Genomic DNA, 20,931 nt, shown 5'->3' with positions numbered 1-20,931 from the left:
CAGTCAGCAACAAAGCCTGAGAATATTCGCTCAGCTCCTTCCTAAAGCGATTATACAGGAGGATGACTTCCATCCCGTTTATCGGCTCTTAAATGCCCGAGATACCTGGGTAACGGTATTCTTTGTCCCCTATCCACTTTACATAATATATATATATATATATATATATATATATATATAACGTAGACGATGATGAGGCTGTCACTAGACAGTTCTAGTCGCCAGCCACGTCTACCATTTTCGTTGTCATGGTGAGCAAAGAGGATAAACAAACCTGTTTATGCACACTGCAGCAAGTTGTGCAATGACCCCCGCGCGGGCTCGCATCTCATTGCACAAGGCTGCTGCAGTCTGTCGTGAATGGATTGTATACTCAAGGACTTCCAGCCTTGGAGGCTCACCTTTCACCAGAATATGGGAAACGTTGAATCTATTCTTTCCTCTCTCCGTGATTACTCAGCATTCGCCAATTCCTTTTTTCTTTTCTTTTCTTTCTTGCTAATCCTTCACAAAGCACAAGTAATGAGGCTCTCAGTCATTCGCCTTCAAATTACAATACAGAAAGCTTAAGATTATCTCCAAGATAAACAAATGGAAGAGCACGATATAAAGTGTGTTTAATACCAAATCCCTCTCTCGCTATTAAAGTATTAAAGAAACTGTTTAATCGTAAATAAATTTTACGAAATAATATAATTCAAGTTTTACTTGAGACTCGAGAGATGTAGTAAATACATTCCTGGAAATATTACGTAAAACCCAGAACATCACGTGGTTACATTTGGCTTTATCACCAGTTTACAGCAATTCATTAGAATTATATATTTTCTTCGGGCACCTAATACTTGCATTGCAGGCAGGTTAATTCTTAAGGTCCTTTGTAATCCACCATTATCACATCACCGCAACATTCACAACTTTGCCCGTAACATAAATATGATATCTACAAATGACGCAACTCGTACATACACGGTGACATTTGCATAACGAGTGAGCGCTTTACGAATTCGTCGTTAAACCTACATTGTGCCCATGCTCTAATCTTTAAGAGCATTCTGAACAAGATCCATACAACGTTACCAAAAAGAAACCATACACTCAGGCTAGTTTTTGCTGAAAAGTTACGACGGTTAACATTGTCAGCCGTGGAGCGTTATCGTACATCGACCAAAGTTGGGCTAGGATGTATTGTGCAAAGTATAGGTGATGAGGCTAGTTTACCGCGAGTTGTACAAAATATGGGATACGAGGCTGTGCTACACTAAGCTCGGGTGTGTTGTGTAAGGAAACAGATGATTACGCTACGTTTGGCAAAGGTTTTCAGTAAGGCTCAGATGATATGGCTTTGTCATGGCTAGAGAACGTTGGGTAAGGTATGGGTGACGATGACTGTCTGCGTAGGGTGACGAAGCTGCTGTGTTATGCTACGGCGTATTATGCCAGGTCCCGGTAATGATACTTAAGTACAACATGCCGTGTAAGGTGTGGTAACGTTAACTGCTTGCACAAGTAAAGGCACGGTGTGCAAGGTACGGGCTACGAGGCTTTGGCTTGGCTGTGCTGCACGAGGCACGACTGACGATTCTAGGCCTGAGGTCGTTGTTGTAACGCACAGCTTTTTGTCCCATAGGAGGAATCTTTCGTATGTGTAACCTAATCTGCAAACTACCAGGTGAAACGCGGACGACAAAAATTGTAATCACTAAATCCCGACAAATCCATCATGTCTTCCACACACTGACCTGGTCGCCATCATAGAAGAAATATATATAAATCGTATGCCAACAATTAAATTACCATCGATCCATCATCCACACGTCGGGCTCACCCAACTTGTCACTCGGCAGCTCAGACAATCTTGACTGACAGCAAATCAGGTGGGGAGTTCATGACGTAATGCATGACTTCCGCCCTTGTTATACCTTCTCATAATTTAACCATTAGATTACCCAAGTACATAGAAAAATCTTTCCTTTCCTATTAGCAATGTACCTTAATTTCATTCCATGTTACATCAGTATTTATTACTAAGTCACTCAACTTTTAATTTGTAATAATAACATCCATAGTTATAGAAATAAGAAAAAAATATACCAGGGACTGAAAACTAAAACAATATTCACAGTTCATCTACTTTACTGACAATGATACATACAACGTGGATTATGACTTATGGAGACACGTCTACCAAAACTTATATAAATTCTATAAGTTTTATAGACAATGAGAAAAATAATTCCAATGGCAAGCTTGTCCTTGGTGTATAGTTATCTTCAGTAGGTTGTTCTAGAACATCTTAATCAACTTCATGAAATGAAACCCGGTTCTGAGACTGTGAACACAGTGAGATGACAATGTAGCTCAATCCGAGGCAATGAAGCACCGCGAAGAAATGATGGACATGAGTACAAACAGCCAATCAAGGAATCAACACACTAAAGCAGTCGCTGTATAGTGGACCGCGGTGTCCAAGAAGTTGACCACTTGACAACAGAGAAACTGTTTTGAAAAAGTGGAACAGTGCTGAAACAATGCCTACACTGCGGCTGATTTAAGAAGATTGTGAAACACCTTTTACTATACGGCGGTGGTAGGAAAGTGCGATTCTCTCTGCCACCGGATTGAGTCAACAATCACAAAGCCTGTACAAGAAACTGTTTTTACAAAAGGTGGAATCGTCGATTTCATGTAACAATATTCACGCAACAGGGAAATAAAAACAAATGTATCAGGTAATGTGGACGAAATATGGATGTAACCCCAAGACGAACCTACAATATTAGTTTCCTAAAACAGAGACCACAAAGGAACCGGGATACAATTCAAATAATGCATTAGGCTTTCAACGACTCATTTGCAGAATCTAAGACTCATGACCGAGTGAACAGAAGCAGCGATGCGTGGTGGGAGGAGAGAGGAGGGGGAGGAAGGTGGTGGGACAAGACACAAGATGGGAGGTGGGAGATGAGGGAGAGTGGGTGGGTATTAGGTGGGTGGTGGAGAGTGAGGAATGTGTGGGTGGTGAGAGGAGTCTGGGGAGTAGACGAATGATGAGCATCTCACTAGGTGGCGGGAAGAAAAGGTGAATATGTGGGAGGTGGGAGATGAGGGAGAATGGGTGGTTATTAGGTGGATGGTGAGGAATGTGTGGGTGGTGAGAGGAGTCTGGGGACTAGACGAATGAGCATCTCACTAGGTGGCGGGAAGAAAAGGTGAATATGTGGGAGGTGGAGATGAAGGAGAGTGGGTGGGTATTAGGCGGGTGGTGGAGAGTGAGGAATGTGTGGGTGGTGAGATGAGTCTGGGGAGTAGACGAATGATGAGCATCTCACTAGGTGGCGGGAAGAAAAGGTGAATATGTGGATGTTAAGACAAGATAGCTTAGAGTTTGTGTGTAGCAGTGTTGGGAGTAGATAGCTGGGAGTAAAGGGGAGGTGGTCGGTAATTGGCGGCAGGAGTGAGATAAGGAGTGTTGCTTGACAGCTAGTAGCGACTGCCTTATCAACACACATCCAAGTACTCCACACGAGAAAAGTCTATTGAACAACCATGTGGCGGACTTGTCAGTCATCAATATACATACACGCCTATGACTTCCAGTCGTAAAGTGAAAACAAAAATGATTTAAGGAATAAATGATTTTATGGAATAAAACCTACAAAAATACAATTACACAACTTTTAAATATACACAAGACAATGTGTTAGGTAATACTCTAACACAACATCTTCAATAGAATCCTTGTTGAAGGACCACCCAAAGCATGTCTCGTGTATTCTAATGACTGGTAAACGCCTACTGATGAGAAACGAACACCAACATACCATTACTAAGAATACTACAGAGATGTAAACATTTCAAGGTTACTTTTAAGCAAAACTTAAGATTTTCAGTCCAGTAATAATAAAAGGCGCACCGTTTGCCGCTTCTAAGCAGACATGTTCTATCGAGTTTCAGCAATAGTCATCAGCTACCTACAAAAATAGATACTACAAGTTATGAGAAGATATCCTCACGGGCATATAACAATCTCATGCTAAAATTTTAAGCTGTGTAAAGACTTTAACGTATTCTCACCCTAAGCATACAGTGTTCTGTTAACGCCAACACCAGACGAAACTAATTTCTACTGCACAACACTTGTTCAATCTCAGAACAGCTCTTTACCAGGTGCCACAAACAGATAAGGTGAGATACGATAGCTAGAAATGCAGATTGGTGAGTGTACTCTAACCGATTTCAAAATTAGTGGAACGGCAACAGGAAACATTGAAGTTGTAAGTTCGAGTTAATATACTGTGCTCTGATAGCTGCATTTTGACAAAGTTAGTCTATATTAGGTGGATAAAAATTTATTCATATAATGACCAGTTTCATGTCTTTAACCTGTCTATATTAACGTCCATCTCGCTCATCAGGATGACTTATCTGTCTGATATGAGGGTTGTGTGATTCTAAAGATAATGAAGTTGATAGGCTACTACTGATCCGAAATTCCATCTATAAACTAAATATCACAAATATCAATTACATTTTAAAAGAAATATTTAAGTTAAAGCTAAATCCGTCTTCGCTCCGTTTTCTGTGGTTAGGGTGTTGGCCAGGGATTCTATCTCATCTGCTACGGCGTGCCCATCGGTGACGCTGATTGCACTCTCGCGCCGGACAGAGTTCAACTTGTTCTTCTCATTCTCCTTGTTCTTCTCATCCTGTAAGATAACAGAGGGAAAAAAATATCAGGATATATCCACAGCCAATGATGTGTGTTCATAGTTTAGCTTTATACTTTATTATACAATTAAATTCGTGTACAGTGAACTATATATAACTTTGCTTTGACCACAGTAAATGGCTCACTAAATAACCGCCCAGTCTCTTCGTAAATTATTGTGTACGTTTCTCCAAAGTAATAAAGCCGTTAATAAGTATGCACTTTTGCCATAACGCAGTTCGCAGCTGTGGCAAGACCAACTGACATCGGTCTCCAAAAAAATTAATTCACATTTTCAGTAATATATATATATATATATATATATATATATATATATATATATATTATATATATATATATATATTCTCATGATGTAAAATACATATTTATCCCCAGTAGTACAGACCTTCGCTGATGGTTATAATGAGCTGTCTTTCATCATGATTTTTGAGATATAGGCGATCTATCTTTTCAGGTTTTTAGTCAAATTATTCAGCGGGTTACATGCACTGATCGGTGGGCTTTGTAGAGTGGCTCTGCTGCGAACTCTCAAGATATTCTTCATGACAACACAATAACCTTTATCATAGACCGAAAATCTATTTCATTAATTTTGGTAGGAAAAGCGGGGAGGGGATAACAGTCAATCAAGTTCCCGTCAAAGACAACGGTAAACGCATACACTCGGAAAAGACACGAAAGCTTCAATATACTTTTTCTTCATTCCTCATTTCTGGTGTTATATTTCTGAATCTTTTTTTTTCGTTCTTTTCTCCCGGATGTTCTTTTGACAGTCATGATAATGTTATTACTGTTATTATCCATCTTTAACGGAGGGATAGCTGAATCCCCGCCCCTTCCTTTGTTCACTTTGCCGGATTTGATTCACTAAATGCAATGTACAAATATTTCCCCCGTCGTTTCATTATTATACACATGGACTCGTTGTTTTCGTCCGGGACTTACACTTCCTCCGCTTTCGTATTTTTAAATGTTACCGAATCATTTAGCTTTAGCACAGGATTTTTGAAACTGGAAAGAAGCTTCAAGATTCTTTCTCGTACATGAAATTTTTGATAAATAAGAAGGCTTCGAATCTTATGCGATTAAATAAACGTTTTATCAAGCAAGATTTCTAAAAGCATTTTTCACAAGGAACAGATATTTCAATGAAGCAAAGTATCATGAACTCTGAACCAGATTCTTAAACACGGTTTTATTTTTCTTTTCTTAACCGTGTGCTTTCTCAACTATAGCAAGGGAGTTTCAATTCATTTCAGATATTCAGACAGCCTACAATTCTGACTCAAAACCGAATTATAAAATCTTACTGGTGACGCTGTACCGAATACATACACATTATAGAACAAAACCAAGGAGCATGACAACAAACTATCAAAACACGCCATCAAATTTCTGAATTGCATAGAAACTCTAAATGACAAAAATCGTTTAAAGGGAATCCAGTTTCTTCATATGGTACAGTTTCTTATACAGGGCATCGATTCTTTATACAGCAAATCAATTCATACATATTTCAATACGGCATAAATCACTAAGCAAAATTCTAAACATGGGAATAAAGTCAATCACTCTCACAAAATGAGAGCTGTAAAACATGGCACGCAATTATTAGAACCATATCTAAACACTGCACCAGTTTTCAAACAAGGTAAGAAGATTTTAAGCAAGCAACGTAATTTGCTTTTACAACAGACCTGAGTCTGCAGACATTAAATCTGTATTCGTCACCAATTTTTTTTTTCAAAGTGCCCCCGAGCTTTTCAACAGTGAACCGGAAATTTTGTCAAGGTATTCCAGCTTGCGTTTATGGAAGAAAACGGAACACGGGATGCAGCTTATTCTATACCGGACGTAGGCTACAAAGAGAACGGAAATGAAACCCCGAAATACGTGCACCATGTAACTTTTGCTGGAGCTGGCTGCAGCTCTCACCACTGTTACATGAGAGATAAATGTAACAGCTTTAGCGTACCAGTAAAATTTTCTGATGTTCAGGCGCGATAACTTCTCTAAATCTTCAAATAAAAAAAAGTATTAGCAATCCAATGGACATCAATATGTTGTGTGTTATATGGTTGACGCTTAACACGAAAAATGAGGCTTCACAAGTCCTACATTCGACATCTATTAAATCCAACATAGTTCCTACACACACACACACGGTGACAAGGGATTCAATATCTTAAAATTTGAACAAAATATGACCATGGGAAGTGTATAACGTGCAAGATCAATTTACTAGTCATTATGAAATCAACCTCCTATTTTCCTATGATTGATTTACTAGGTCCCTGTCTGACACAGGGTTAGCAAGACTACCGGCCCGTCCCAATGTTGGGTTTGCTGTGCACGCAGCCGCTTCCATGGTGTCGCTGCTGATAACACTCGCCTTTGTGCGCAGCACTACTGTTACCGTGCCTACACGTTCAAATGGACAGCTTCACCTACATCTGCCACGTCAGAGATTATAAGTGTTACAGAAACAAATCTGGGGAAGCCCACAGACGCATCGACTCTGTATAAAGTGACCCCGATAATGATAACAGCACAGGTGTCAAGTGTGTTAGTACGAGAGCTCCTACACTTACGTCAGATGAGCTATATGATATCTAACACTGAAATCAACAGTTGCATTCAAGAACAAGCTGTAAACAAAACTGAAGTCAACAAAGTTATGTAGAAAATTATATATCAATATGAGAGGAAGCAGACACTTGTATGTATAGTCAGTATGTGGGATCTGACATTTCAGTAGAGTTGTATTAGTATGCGATATATGATGTAGAATTGTACTATACGAAGGATCTGACACAGCAAGGTCAGCATAACTATCAGTATAGGAGAGCCGACATTGAAAACTTAGATGAATTAGCACCTGAGATTTAATTAGTATGCTGCAACCAAAAGAAAATTCTCTCTTTCTGCAATGGTTACATGTAAAATCCATATATTTCTGCTGGATGATGATGATCATCAGAGTGTTGTACTTATAACAGCTTAAGTGTGTTGTCATTCACTTATGAAATTGTTTACGAAAGCAATCAACACGCAAGGCTGTCAAAAAAAAAAAAAAAAAAGAAACTAGGTTTTCTTGTTTTCGTTATCTGTCCAGTATGCTGAACTGTGAATCTCACAACAAAGTTCGGCCGACCCACTCTCCAAGTTCAAATCTTAAGTGGAACCCCTTTATCATCAGTTGAAGGTCAAGCCAATTAAGGCATCTTCATAAGTTTCCTGAAAGCCACGGTGAAGAATGCTACTCACTTCAATAGATTATGTTTTTCACCTCACTTGGAAACTTGAAAAAGTACAATACGAAATACAGTATATGCACGAAAGGAAACTAGGAAAGAATTCCTTGCCTTATGTCTAACCAGGACCTCTTGTCTGTCGCTATCCTTCGGTCTGGAAGACGCATCCGACTTGGTGTCCTCAAGGAGTGCACTCCGCCTCTTGTGGTTCTCCTTATAGCGTCCGCTCTTGGAGATGGACACCCTCCGTCGGTTCATGATGTCGTTGGTGGCAGCACCCTCGGGGTCCTCCCTTGGGGTGTCCTTACCAGGTGGGGCGGCCATGGTTGACGGGGTAGGGGAGCGCTTACCTCCGTGAAGGTGGTTGTTCTTGAAGTTGCTAAACATTTTTATTACACTAGCCATGACTGCGACTGTCTTCCGGAAACCTCCCACGGGTATAGATATATATACTTGCAGTCCCTGCAGTTAAGCTTATAGATTTGGTTCCAAGCACGTCTTGCTTTGGTATACAACAACCATCCCCTGTACTGATGATTACATTTAACACAACATACCAAGGAGGACGAAATATCACCAGTCACATTACGATGAGTCAGTACAATATTTTCCATCTGTATTAGTGTGGAGTAAATGTCGCAAAAACTCCAACTGGTGCTGCACCACGGATCGCGCTGTCACCCAACCAGTCTCTCTGTCAACCGCACAATGATCTGCTCTCTGGAAATCCGCCCAGTGCCTCAACCACGCTTACTCTCTACTGGAGAACAGACTAGTGACGTAATGGACACGTAAGCCAATCACTTACGTGAATGCCAAGGATGACGGAGCACAACGCCACCAGGCGTGTGTTTTTTTCCCGCGCTATCCAATAGGATCGGCGCTTTTCCATGACGACACATAGATAACGACAACCAATTACTGGCCAAGTGTTTTATCTGAGAGAAATAAACTCCGTGTTTGAACTTTCACCTTGTTGATGAAAAGATAAAGAGACTACCTACTTCCAGGTGAAAGCATCGACCGTAGGATTACATCCAATAATTAAGGATTTCCCTAACGAAGCAACGTATGTAAACAACGCCATGGTCCATATCAACACGACCCAGTATTATGAAAACGAAAATCATAAAGCAACATGAAATACAGGAATGCAGAAAAGTAATGGAAAGAGAACCAAGATTAAGGAGACAAAAATGAAGAAATGAGAAAAACAATGAAATTTATGATAACGGACAAGACAAAACATTACACGGGAAAGAAAGGGTAACCATATGACATCCCCCCCCCTTTTTTTTTTTTTTAGTTTAGGCTGACTTGGGAGTACATACCTAACATAAGCCTAGCATGAAATAGCGTTGCCCTGGGTACCAGTCCCTTCTTTATTCTGGCGACTTATTTTCTTTAACCTCAACATCTCTAAAGCCTCGGACAGTGTGGAACAAGTCTTTGCTTACTAAACTCCCTTCTTTTATCTTTAATCTCATCGTCTATAAAGCCTCGGACAGTGTGGAACAAGTCTTTGCTTACTAAACTCCCCTTTCTTTGTCTTCAATCTCAATGTGTCTAAAGCCTCGGACAGCGTGGAGGAAGTCTTTGCTCACCAAACTCCCTTCCTTTGTCTTTTCTCCTTTGTGCTACACCAGTTTGTTTTCCTTTCTTTCGCGGTGAATCGTTGCTGTGTGCGGCACGGCTTGTTCATGATGTGAACTGTGGTGTCCCCGGGAGTCCTTTCCCACTGCCTATGCTCATTCCCCTCTCTCTATGAACGATCTTTCGTGTAACTTCAAACTCAGTTTACTCATGCTAACGATTTGATTGCTCTATTCAACATGCTTGTCTACCCCTCCTAACTCTGATGCACGTTTTTTGCACGGACTGAACATTATTTCCTCTCTTAAATCGACTTTTATCTTCTCTATATGGAAATGGTAACCTGGTTAAATTCAAATGCGAAAATACAATTCATCCTTATATAGCCTAAATTTCACTGGCTTCCTATCAGATTATACTTGAGTGGCTTGGGTGGCTCTTCCATCTTCCTAGGAACCAGTGGAATTGAATGCCTTTCACCTTATCAATTCCATCCATCACCTCTCTCTGAATGAGAACTGTTTGTGTCGTACGGTTCTTCCTAGTTTCTACGAGATCATACAATGATTGGGATTTATTATGATCCTTCCTTCCTATCAACCTTACAGTGTAAGAATTGCAGACATAAGAGTTAAACTGATTTTGTATCAATATTTTCTCGTGTGAATATTGTTTTTCGTCATAGATTTTAACCAAAATAACCGACTGGAAGCATGCTTTTGCCCCTACAATTTTGGTTGCCACAGAATATAAATATATATATATATATATATATATATATATATATATATATATATATATATATATAAATATATATACACACATATATATACAGCGTGAAGAAAAGGTAAGATTACACATCAAGGGCGTATGCACCTTATCTACCCCATGTACTCGGAGTTTAGGATAGAGATTCGAAGAGTGATAATAAACAGAACTTACACGATGATGGGGCGTTTAACGTATACCGGATGGACTCTGTGGCAGCAGACCGGACGGAACTGTGGCCGACAGTGGGAACGCGAGGAGTAAGAGTCTGAGGCAGGACAGGCAAATAAACCTATTGAAAATTATGAGCCTTTAAGTCAGAGTAATGCATGACACGAGGAAGAAAACCGAACGTTGTAAAAGACTGGCATGTTGGTACGACCCATGAGCGGGAGACTACAATGCTTCAGAGACTTAAGTCAGTTCATATCCAAGGGTCGTACAGTGAGCTCAAGGTTCCTACCGTCAAGCTTAAGAGATTAATTGTTCATACAAAACTATGTTTAACCGATCTGAATACGTTACTAATCACCAGCTACTCCATAATAGGACATTACATCCAATCTTATCATTACTTACAAAGATTATGAATTTGATCCAGGAAAAACGCAGGTTTCATACCCTGCAAAGACACATGAGTTGAATATTCATTTACTCATGTTATAGGTAAAAGCTGCCTTCTTGAAGTTAAATGGAACATTTTCTTTACAACATGCTATATAAAGCGAGGGAGCGAGAGCCAATTTCTTGCAGTCGATGGTTAAAGACAAGACACGATTATACAATTTTAACAAAAGCTACGGTAAAATGATGATCGGCTACAAATACAATAATTCCATGTTAGGCCAAAAGACTTATTTTTGAATGCTCGAGAATCGTGCAACAGGAGAGGTGCAGAAACACTATCACTGTCATAAACATGTCAAATTACATTACGAACCACGGTCACTAAAAGGACGCACATCATCTCTGGGAACACATACGGAAAGTGACCCTCAACTTTGTTCCTGTGGTTTCCGGTACTTTGAACTTGAAACAACACATTTCGAAGAACCTGTGTATTTAGTAACAAAGGGGTCACTCTGCTGGCATGAGTGTCTATACCGTACAATGGTAATATTTCAGGTTTAGTTATATAAAAATTATGTACTTCATGAAGGACGAGCATTTCGGTTACCTAAAATCGATGTACAACTCTAAGTTAATTAGAGTGAGAGAATGATGCCAAAAGTTTAAAAGGCATGTTAAGCATGATCTGCATCTGGATCAGTGTGTCCACCAAGATGAGCACCAAATGTCTCTTAAGAGCCATTGTTCAAACCTCCATAAATCGTATCGCTATTTACTGGCACGCTCCAGCATGGCAAAACGAATGTTCAAGAAGTCAGCTACTACAGTTGCATTCGCAAATGTAAAATGCTTAATAAAATTTCAAACACGTAATTATCTGAAATTAGCTCAAATCTATGTATGCCAATTTCTTACCCGGTTGAGAACCATGACTTTTTTTTGACGCTGCAAGAGATATTCCAAATCATTTCAAGCGTTTTCTCACGAAGTATATCAATCACATTTTTTCCTTTGCGTTAAAAAAAAAAAGAAAATTCTTGCAAGAGATAAAAACTCAGCGAACGTCGTACCAAACCTATGTACGCTTCCGCTCGAGCAACGTCAGAGTGACTTAAAAGACATTAGAGAGGGAGAGTGTTCCAGCAAACGCTCAAGTGAAACCCTCAAATGCTTCCTGCGTGGCGGTAATGTTAGCGGAAGTGATGATAGGCACGAATGGTGACGTTTTCATTGCCTTCCGTTTATAGTTTAACACACGATAGTTTTGCACTGGAAACTATAATACTGCTTTCGTGTATCATTTCTTGTGACTTAAGATGACACAAAGAAAATCATCCGATATATATATAAACGATATGTCAAGTATGAACAAACTAGAAGACATGATAAAAGGGAAAAAAAACTAGCGACCCTTAATATACTAATTATTCCCCTTACAATATGCATATCATACACATAAAGTTACACTTTCATTTGCATAAACAAAAAAGATAGGATTTCATTCCTGGTTGCATTACGTTTAACGGTATATCATGAAAATATTGCACAGAAATTCCAAATTATATCACCGAAAACTCCAACTGATCATCCGATATACTAAAAAGCAAATCACCATTGATCTAAGGGATACTCCATTCCCGATGTGGGACAAATATTTACCGGTGGAATTCTGCGTCGAGGTGGTGTGGTTACAACTACAGCGATCTGCATTTTTGCCTAAAAGCAATACGGTAGTATCAACTGGCATGCCAAGCGCCTGCCGATATTCTAAAAACGATCTCAGATTTCAGTGCGACAAATATCAAGCTACTTAATAATAATACTATCATTATCGGTTTAGTAATATGCATGTGTTTCGTATTCTACTTAATTCCTTTAAAATGCTTATATTTCCATGTAATCCAGTTTACCGGTATACTTTTCAGCAGACACTGGAATGTTAGATTGTTTCACCTAGAGTGCGTGTGGGGAAGTGCAAATTAACTAGCCTAGGGTAGCGATGAGCGTTGTGAAACAAGTTTGGGAAAATGGAAGCAAGCTAGGATTGCAATGGGCGTGGTAACAACGTATGGGGGAAGAAGTAAGGGGTCAGGCATGTACCGAACGTACTGACATCTGTAGGGAAAGTGGGGTTTAAGGGTACCAACAGGCGCGGTGACACCTGTAGGACAGTGGGGTCTGGGTTGGCAGCGAGCGTGGTTACACAATCTAAACTTGCATTACACGCCCGGACGTGACTAGCCAGCCAGTCATCCAACAACACAAACTTCATCAGCGCTGCACTTCAATCTGAATTAAATCTATTCATCACTAAAAACGTAATTCGTAAACAGTTCTAAGACAATTCTCCTCTAGCATACGATGTGTGTGTACAACAAATGATACAACCTAACCAAACAATTACTTATCAATAAGCGCAGTTTATTTATGAGGCGGATAAAAAAATTCCGAGGGGTTGGAGGAGTTCCCTAGAATGACCATAAAAAAAAGAACAAAGGAGTTCCATAACTACATCAAAAAGGGGCCCCCGGCCAACCCAATACCAACGGGTTTTAAAACAAGCCCCCATCTTTGGACATTTGCCTTTGAAATTCATTTGCAAAAAGGGGCCCAAGAAACCCAATTCGCAAAAATTCCCAAAAAGAGTGTCCATCCTGTGGACACTGCCCATTTCATCAAATCTTGCTGAAGTGTCCCACCAACCATGAAGTGTCCCAACAACCAATCTGCTAACAAAACTACAACTAGTGTCCATCCTTGAGGACACCGCTTTTGTCATTTGCTAAAGTGGTTCGGCAACTAATATGCCAACAGCCTTACAACAAGTGTCTATCGTATAGACACTTGTCTTTGCACTATCACTTGCTAATGTGGCCCAGCAACCATTCTGCAGACAATACTCAAGTAGTGTCCACCCTGTGGACACTGCCTTTGTATTGTCACTTTGCTCTGGCGGTCTAGCAATCATTCTGCTCGCAGTAGTAATAGTATCGTTCATCCTGTGGACACTGCCATTGTACTGTCATTTGCTCGCATGGTCCAGCAACCAAACTGCAAGTAGTGTCCAGCCCGTGAACACGACCTTTGCACTGCGATTTGCAAAGATGGCCCACCAACCAGTCTGCTGACATTACTACAAGAAATGTCCATCTTGTGGACATTGCCGGCGTATTGTCAGTTATCACTTTGGAATACAAGTTAACGAAAGAGAATGGATTCAACTTACCTAGAACAACGGCGTGTCAGGTGTCCCTCGATGAGCTGTTAAATGCACTTACCTGTAAGAGAGAAACACTTTTTTTAAGAGTTGAGAAAAGTTTACCTACTAGTATACAAGGCAAGGAATATCCTATACATCAAATTACCATTTTAGGCTCATATATCATAGTTAATGCATTCAAATTCAAACAGCCTCACGGGCCATTCATTGTCAGGCAACTTACCTTATCACGATGGTAGACCCTGCAGGTCGAGGTGCGGCCAAATCCCGCTTAGGGCATCTTATCAGGAATAGCCTCACCTGCAACAACAACACTGTATCAGAAAATGTGGTCCCTCTCGCAATACCTTTATATACTTGGCGTAATGAAAAATACAAACACGATATCGCATAAAACTCGCTTTGACAAGGCTATACTTATAACCAAGTCGGTCCCGAACTTTACTTGCAACGCTATATTCATCAAACATTACCAACAATTTGCCTAACAGTATTTAACAAATCAATGCTAGGCTATACTCATTAACCATTGCCAAAAATCTGCCTAACTGTATCTAATAAATCATGAACTAAGCCATAGTTAATACCAAGAGTCTATCCCAAAATGCTTGTAACAAATCATAACCAACAGCCCGCCCCAAGCTGCCTGTTTCAAGTTAGGAACTAAGTTTATGCATAACCAAGTCTGCCCAGCAAGACTTCTGACAAGTTATTAGGCTATATTTGTAACCAACAGTCTGTCCAGAACTATATCATAACCAATCCCCGAAATACCTCTTAAAAGTTGGTTACTACGTTGAATTTATTTACCATCAGTCTGCCTCAAACTGTCACTTCCAAGTCAGCGACTTACAATCAAACTGTCTGCCACGAATGGCATCTAAGTATCATACTTAACTTATAATGAATAAAGTGCCCCGAACTAATTCTCGTCGAGGATATACCCCGAAACCTCTAACCAGCATTCTTCCATGAACTGCCTCTAACAAGCAGGTACTTGGCTAAACTCATAACCAACAGGCTCCCTCAAATCAAAAAAAAAAAAAAAAAAAAAACAGCAAGTGTGCTGAGTTCACGAGTAATGGTTTGCAGTGTTGGGACACGTAATCAGCAATGTTTTTAATATGGTTCAAATGCTTCACCTACCTTCGATCGAACCTATCACATCTACCTATCTCAAAAACCACAAGTTTGTATGAACATGGATTCATACCAAGAATCAAGCATCAATTTTTCATACAAGTGCTAAAACAAAAATCAATTATCAACCAAAATGCGAATCTTCACACGTCTAATTACGTCCACTTTCTAACAGCCTTGAACTGCAACTAAACGGACACACACACTTTTGTATTTCCTGATCTTCCAATAAACATGTCCTCGGGACTTCTTGCATCATACTGAGCTTTAAAAGTGTATTCACATCAGGGCCTCGTCTTTCCACGAGGCGACGGGTTTCACAAATTAGTCCTACCCACACAATAATATTGGCATTAACTCCCGTGGTAATAAACACTAGGCTCTTGTTTTTGTTGACGGTCATACATCACTTGGTCATTGCATTTCAGTGACTCAGGGATGTAAGACTGTCAACAAAATAGACACCATTCTATGCAGCTTCATGACGGTCAACGACCAGCTGTTACAAGTACGGCAACAAAGGCTTCACTATAACGTTACTTTATAGTTTCAGTTCCATTGCAAGACTTTTTTTTTTTCTTGGACTGATATTGTTTAAATAATTACGAAACCAAGAGCACTCTCAAGCACAAATTAGGAGACTACGATTAAATTAGATAATTGAGTTTCTAGTCACTGGAAGTTATCCATGGTGCATACTTTGCTTCGTAAAAGTTTTTACTCATTTGGAGGCTTTTGTTTGTGAAAGTTTACGGACTAAAATTCGTTACAACATTATCTGGGCTAAAACCACGCCCAGGGAAAACGTAGAATCCGTAAAAAAAATTCTGGCGGAAACAATTCATTTTAATACTTCTATCCTAGGTCAAAATATCATCAATAAGCGCGGAAAATCAAAATGGACCTTTACCTTTATATTTCGTGGCTCCTGATAGTCTTCAAATAGCTTGATGGACTGTATATAGGGCGATAAAATCACACGGGCTTAAGCACTGTACCATTCTCACATACGCGCACTCTCACTATGCTACCTGGACGTTCCAGTACTGTAGTACACAGACTTTGGTTCGTCGCAAACAGAATTAATTTACGGTTCACAGGTTTGGACGCAAAAATACTTTCATGGATCGTTATTATGTATTTTCGTTTTTAGTCGTTTATTTGTTAAACTGCTGGAATTCTTTCTTAATGAGTACTTATTACGCAATCTTTGCATTAACACCTGGAAGTTCGAGTTTGATTTTTAGCCGCCAATGCATTGTAAGAAACACAGGATAAACAGCTCCTGGTCGTAAAATTAGTAAGTGCGCGAGACTATGTTGGAATTTTGATAATCCAGATATATTTCACATTTCCTGCTTTTCTTAATATTGTTTGAAGTGTTCACCTGCCTCGAGAAATACGTAAAACGGTCAGTAGTCGAAATGTTTTCGTATATCCTAAACGTTACTGGAAATGAAAAAAAATTTTATTTCCTAGAAATTGCAACAAGTTGCTACAAGCTTAAATTTCAACCGTTATTCCCCGCATATAGCAATAATATACTTGAGGATTTTGACAATATCCTACAAGGATTTTGATAGATTATCAACGTATGATATTTCAGGAAGGACATTTCTTGCAACAATGACAAAAAAAATCCATCCGTGCTTTTCTTGATGTGAGAAAGCGCAATAATATGTAGCGGTCACCTCCAAATCTGCAAGGGATAGGCTGAAACTTTCTGATATTAAAAGCACATGTTATAGATCGATGTGTTATTCTTTGTCATCTTTTTGTTAATCGTTAAGCGTATTACTTTATTAACGCTGTACACTAATAAATTCGTGAATCAGCTGCTACGAAATTTTCAGAACTTTCTGCAGGGATACATAATATTAAATGTAATGGTGGAACATTCTAATATCTATGGTATACGTATCCGATCGAAAGGCTTTATCCTCTCTGTACGTCAATAAATACATGGATCAGCTGCCACAAAATCTCCTTGGAAAAATTGTAGATACTTTCCGTAGGGGCTCAGACATGAAGAGTTATCACAAAAACGTTTAGATGAAATGAACATAAGATACACGAAGAGCTAGAGCTGTGCTCTGTGAGGCGCCAATATCACAGAGAAGTCCCTCAGATGTTTTAGGCGGGACAGTAATTAGTCATTGTTATCTGTTACTCATGCGAAGTATAATTACTGAACCAATTTTTCTCCCAGTGAAAGCTGAGTTAAACAGCAACGGATTAGAGAAAATTTACATATCTCACATTTTGCAACACATTCAATAGTTACTGCTGAAATGTTTTCATCATTCCATATTTCTAAAGTAACATTCATACATTCTCTTCCGCCGAATTCAAAATAAGTCTAACTGTACCTCACGATATGTGTCCCCTACAATACTGTACCCCACCAACAGAGTATACTTCGCTAAGTGTACCTTATCTGCACTTTATTCCTCTAGCAATGTACCCTAATAAGTGTAACTCATCAGTGTACCCCGCCAACGATGTATCGTATCTCGCCAACAATATGCCCAACCAACATTGCAACCCCCTCAACAATCTACCCTATCAATAGTGTATCCCGCCATGAGAACCTTACCACGGGTGTAACCTACAAACATCGTACGTACACTTCTAACAGTGCACCAAAGCCGACCGTAATGAGTATATAACCTTAAAAAGGCAAGTCACCGTGGTGATTTATGAGAAAGTCTGTATACAAACAAAACAAGCCTTTGCTAGCACGTTTCAGAGGAAAACCTGTCCACGTCTGTTTGAGGAGTGAGCAAGACAGGTTCAAGAATGCTGTACGGAGAGCATCTGCTGTATGAACTAGGTTGTCAGTCCACGACGTCGTTTTACCTCCTGACCCTCCTTTTCTGCGTATTGTTCATCTACTTATCTTCTCGATATAATAACAATGGTATTTTGAGCAGAACGTCTAGTTGCAGTCATAAGTCTCTGACCTATAATATCGACGCAAGGTATTTGGTGTCAATTTCCCTTCTCGTCCGCCACATCCACAAATAAAACATCGGAACAAATTTTATAAGTTCAGTTCAGTACAGTACAGGTATTCCGATCCTTTAACAGTATCTACTTATGATAATTCCCAACCACAATCAAGAAACACAGGCATGATAATACCTTGGGTTAACACGGTGTCTTCCAGAGACCAGGTGCACATCAACTTACCGTCATCGCCAACCCTCCAAAGTGAAATCCTCTGTGTACCCGTCAGTCATCATGATAATGATAATCTCTAAATGTAACCGATAAAACTGTGCTTCCATCCTCGGTATCCGGATACTGAAGGTCGTACCGAGTGTACTTCCAATAATTTTAGAGCATTGATGTGATTACTAGGCTTCTGAAACGTTCGCTAGCACGCGGGACAGATAGGCCTATCTGCTACATTCAGTGAATATCGAATTAATAAACCTGAGATCACACTATAGAAAAGGAACAGCAAGTGCAACGGTAAGACTAAACCATAAAGATAAAAAGAGGGATCTAAACGGTTTGCCACAACTGGCCTAGAGTTCTCTTGACGCTAATGACCCTATTCATATTCTCGATAATTCACAGAATATACTAACAGAAAAATAAACTCATTTCATAAAACGTAAGTACAATAATAATGATAATAATAATAATAATAAAAATAATTATAATAATAATAATAATAATAATAATAATATTAATAATAATAATCACGATTGCTATCATTATTTCAGCACAGTATTTTTAAGTCTTCTATTCTTTCCTTGTTCTGAACTCCACATATCCACAGGTAAGTAAGGATAACTAAGAACAATGCATTAATCCAAAATGGCAATTCGGACCTTGTTTCAAGCACTTACTAAACCTACTTTTTCTCATGTTCAGGATACATATAAGGAAATGCAGTCTTCATGCATCAAATAATACTTGCTTCATTTAAGAAATGATATACAGGCTCCGGAACAACAGACATGAAAAGCTTTCACCATAATCCATCTAAAAAGCACCATCACCTTAATGATGACAAGCACATGCAAACGACTGGAAATAACAAAATCACGGATTAAGTTCGACAACTATCAGTTCTCGCAACACTAACGGTGGACGAGAACAGATGCAGTATTGACGGGATGGATGAAGTCAGCATTCAAACTCACGAGGCGCGACAACGAATCACACAAGGGAACCCATTCACAACTGTATAATGAGGTGTCTGGTCTATTCTCTCAAGGCATTGCCCCATGCCTACGTCGTCTGGTGAGAGGAAAATCCTTTCTCTGGGCTAGCTTGGAACCTTTGTACACCGACAGACCAAAGTGCTTTAAGCATCCTTTTTTTTTTTTTTTAGATTCACAAAATAGAGGATTATATATTTCTAAAATGACGTAAAGTATGGTTTCTCTATAAATAAGACTAAGAAAGCGATGTAATATGACTTAACAATATATAAAGGTTTGGATAATAAACAAGCTGCCATATTCCAACGGATGCAAATATAGGCGAGGAGCGGAAACCAGACTGGTCAATGACGCGAAGCTAGTGACTGTTCATTGTTTCTCGGGAAAGGAAAGACCAACTGGCTCTGCTGCCCACACTTCTTCCAAACCACAATACCCCTACCTTTACCACACCACGCTAATCCAACCCCACACTAACCCCACCCTACAATAACTCCATGCAAACTCCACATCACACTACCTCCGTATCACGTTTACCCGTGCATTACCCTAGTCTCCACACCACACTGTCCTTTCCTCCATTCCATACTGCGCCATCATACACCACTGTTGCCAACCAACACCACACCTCCATCTACGTAACGCTGGTTTCAACAAATACGTTTAACCATTCATATTCATAAAGTCAAATCAGCTCAAACCTGACTGTCAAAGTAGGTGATTTTCCTTTACATCAGAGTTTCAGACACAAAACTAAGGATGCCAAAGGGTAAAGGGCGAATGACAAAGAAAAATAAAGCCTGCGGGAAAATAGCATCAACATCAAGACCCTTTCTCTGCCCCAGCCGCTCATCATCACTCCTGACGATGACGTCCACAGACTCAGGTCAAAACACGTGCCGTATTTCTCCTACCCTGAGCCACCCCCCCCAAGTCAGATTCACAAAGACACATGACAACAATCATAAGCAGTGTCGGGGAGGTGGGAAAACAAGATATCTTTTAAAGTGGACAATCGTCCCTTATCTACAGAGTAGGTTAGGTTATCAGATAAGAGACGGACACCACACTGCTTTAACCATCTTCTCTGGTCTCACAGACAAGGCAGGCGATGGAAAAAAAAAAAAAAAGGATATGAAGGAGAAGAGGGGAAATGAAACTAGAAACATACGGAGAGCAAAACGATATAAAGGGACAATGAGACACACCAGAAACAAACACACAAAGAAAATGAAATACACAAAATCAAGGCATAATGCAACGAAATAACGGGGAGAAAGTTGGAGACCTAGTAACACATAACCATCAACATGTCATGTGCATACACAAAGCTTCAAATTTATGCAAACGCTTAAAGGAAAAAAAAAAATAAACGCATGACTAAACATATGCAAAGGCAACAGGTGAGTATCGGAGTGCTGGACAAATACATGAACACGAACTTCACTCGACAGAGCTTTCAGCAAAGTTAATTTT

The 20,931-nt window shown here is 39.7% G+C and overlaps 1 protein-coding gene and 1 long non-coding RNA gene across 2 annotated transcripts; both read right to left on the bottom strand.

The window, feature by feature from the left end:
- Positions 1 to 2,118: 2,118 nt before the first annotated feature.
- On the bottom strand, positions 2,119 to 8,708 carry LOC139763201 (uncharacterized). The gene is made up of 2 exons (XM_071688953.1): positions 8,098 to 8,708; positions 2,119 to 4,709 (listed from the first exon to the last, which is right to left on the bottom strand). Exons 1-2 carry the CDS (start codon positions 8,389 to 8,391, stop codon positions 4,548 to 4,550), a joined length of 456 nt encoding a protein of 151 aa, XP_071545054.1. The 5' UTR covers positions 8,392 to 8,708; the 3' UTR covers positions 2,119 to 4,547.
- Positions 8,709 to 13,567: 4,859 nt separating this feature from the next.
- Positions 13,568 to 16,445, bottom strand: LOC139763206 (uncharacterized). Its single transcript, XR_011716063.1, has 3 exons — positions 16,188 to 16,445; positions 14,361 to 14,437; positions 13,568 to 14,195 (listed from the first exon to the last, which is right to left on the bottom strand). It is a non-coding gene; the product is annotated as an uncharacterized lncRNA (long non-coding RNA).
- Positions 16,446 to 20,931: the final 4,486 nt, after the last annotated feature.

The sequence above is a fragment of the Panulirus ornatus genome, chromosome 46, assembly GCF_036320965.1.
Source record: "Panulirus ornatus isolate Po-2019 chromosome 46, ASM3632096v1, whole genome shotgun sequence".
In the NCBI taxonomy this organism is placed as follows: Eukaryota; Metazoa; Arthropoda; class Malacostraca; order Decapoda; family Palinuridae; genus Panulirus; species Panulirus ornatus.
Note: the sequence above shows the minus strand (reverse complement) of the source record. Positions and strands in the feature narration are given on the sequence as shown.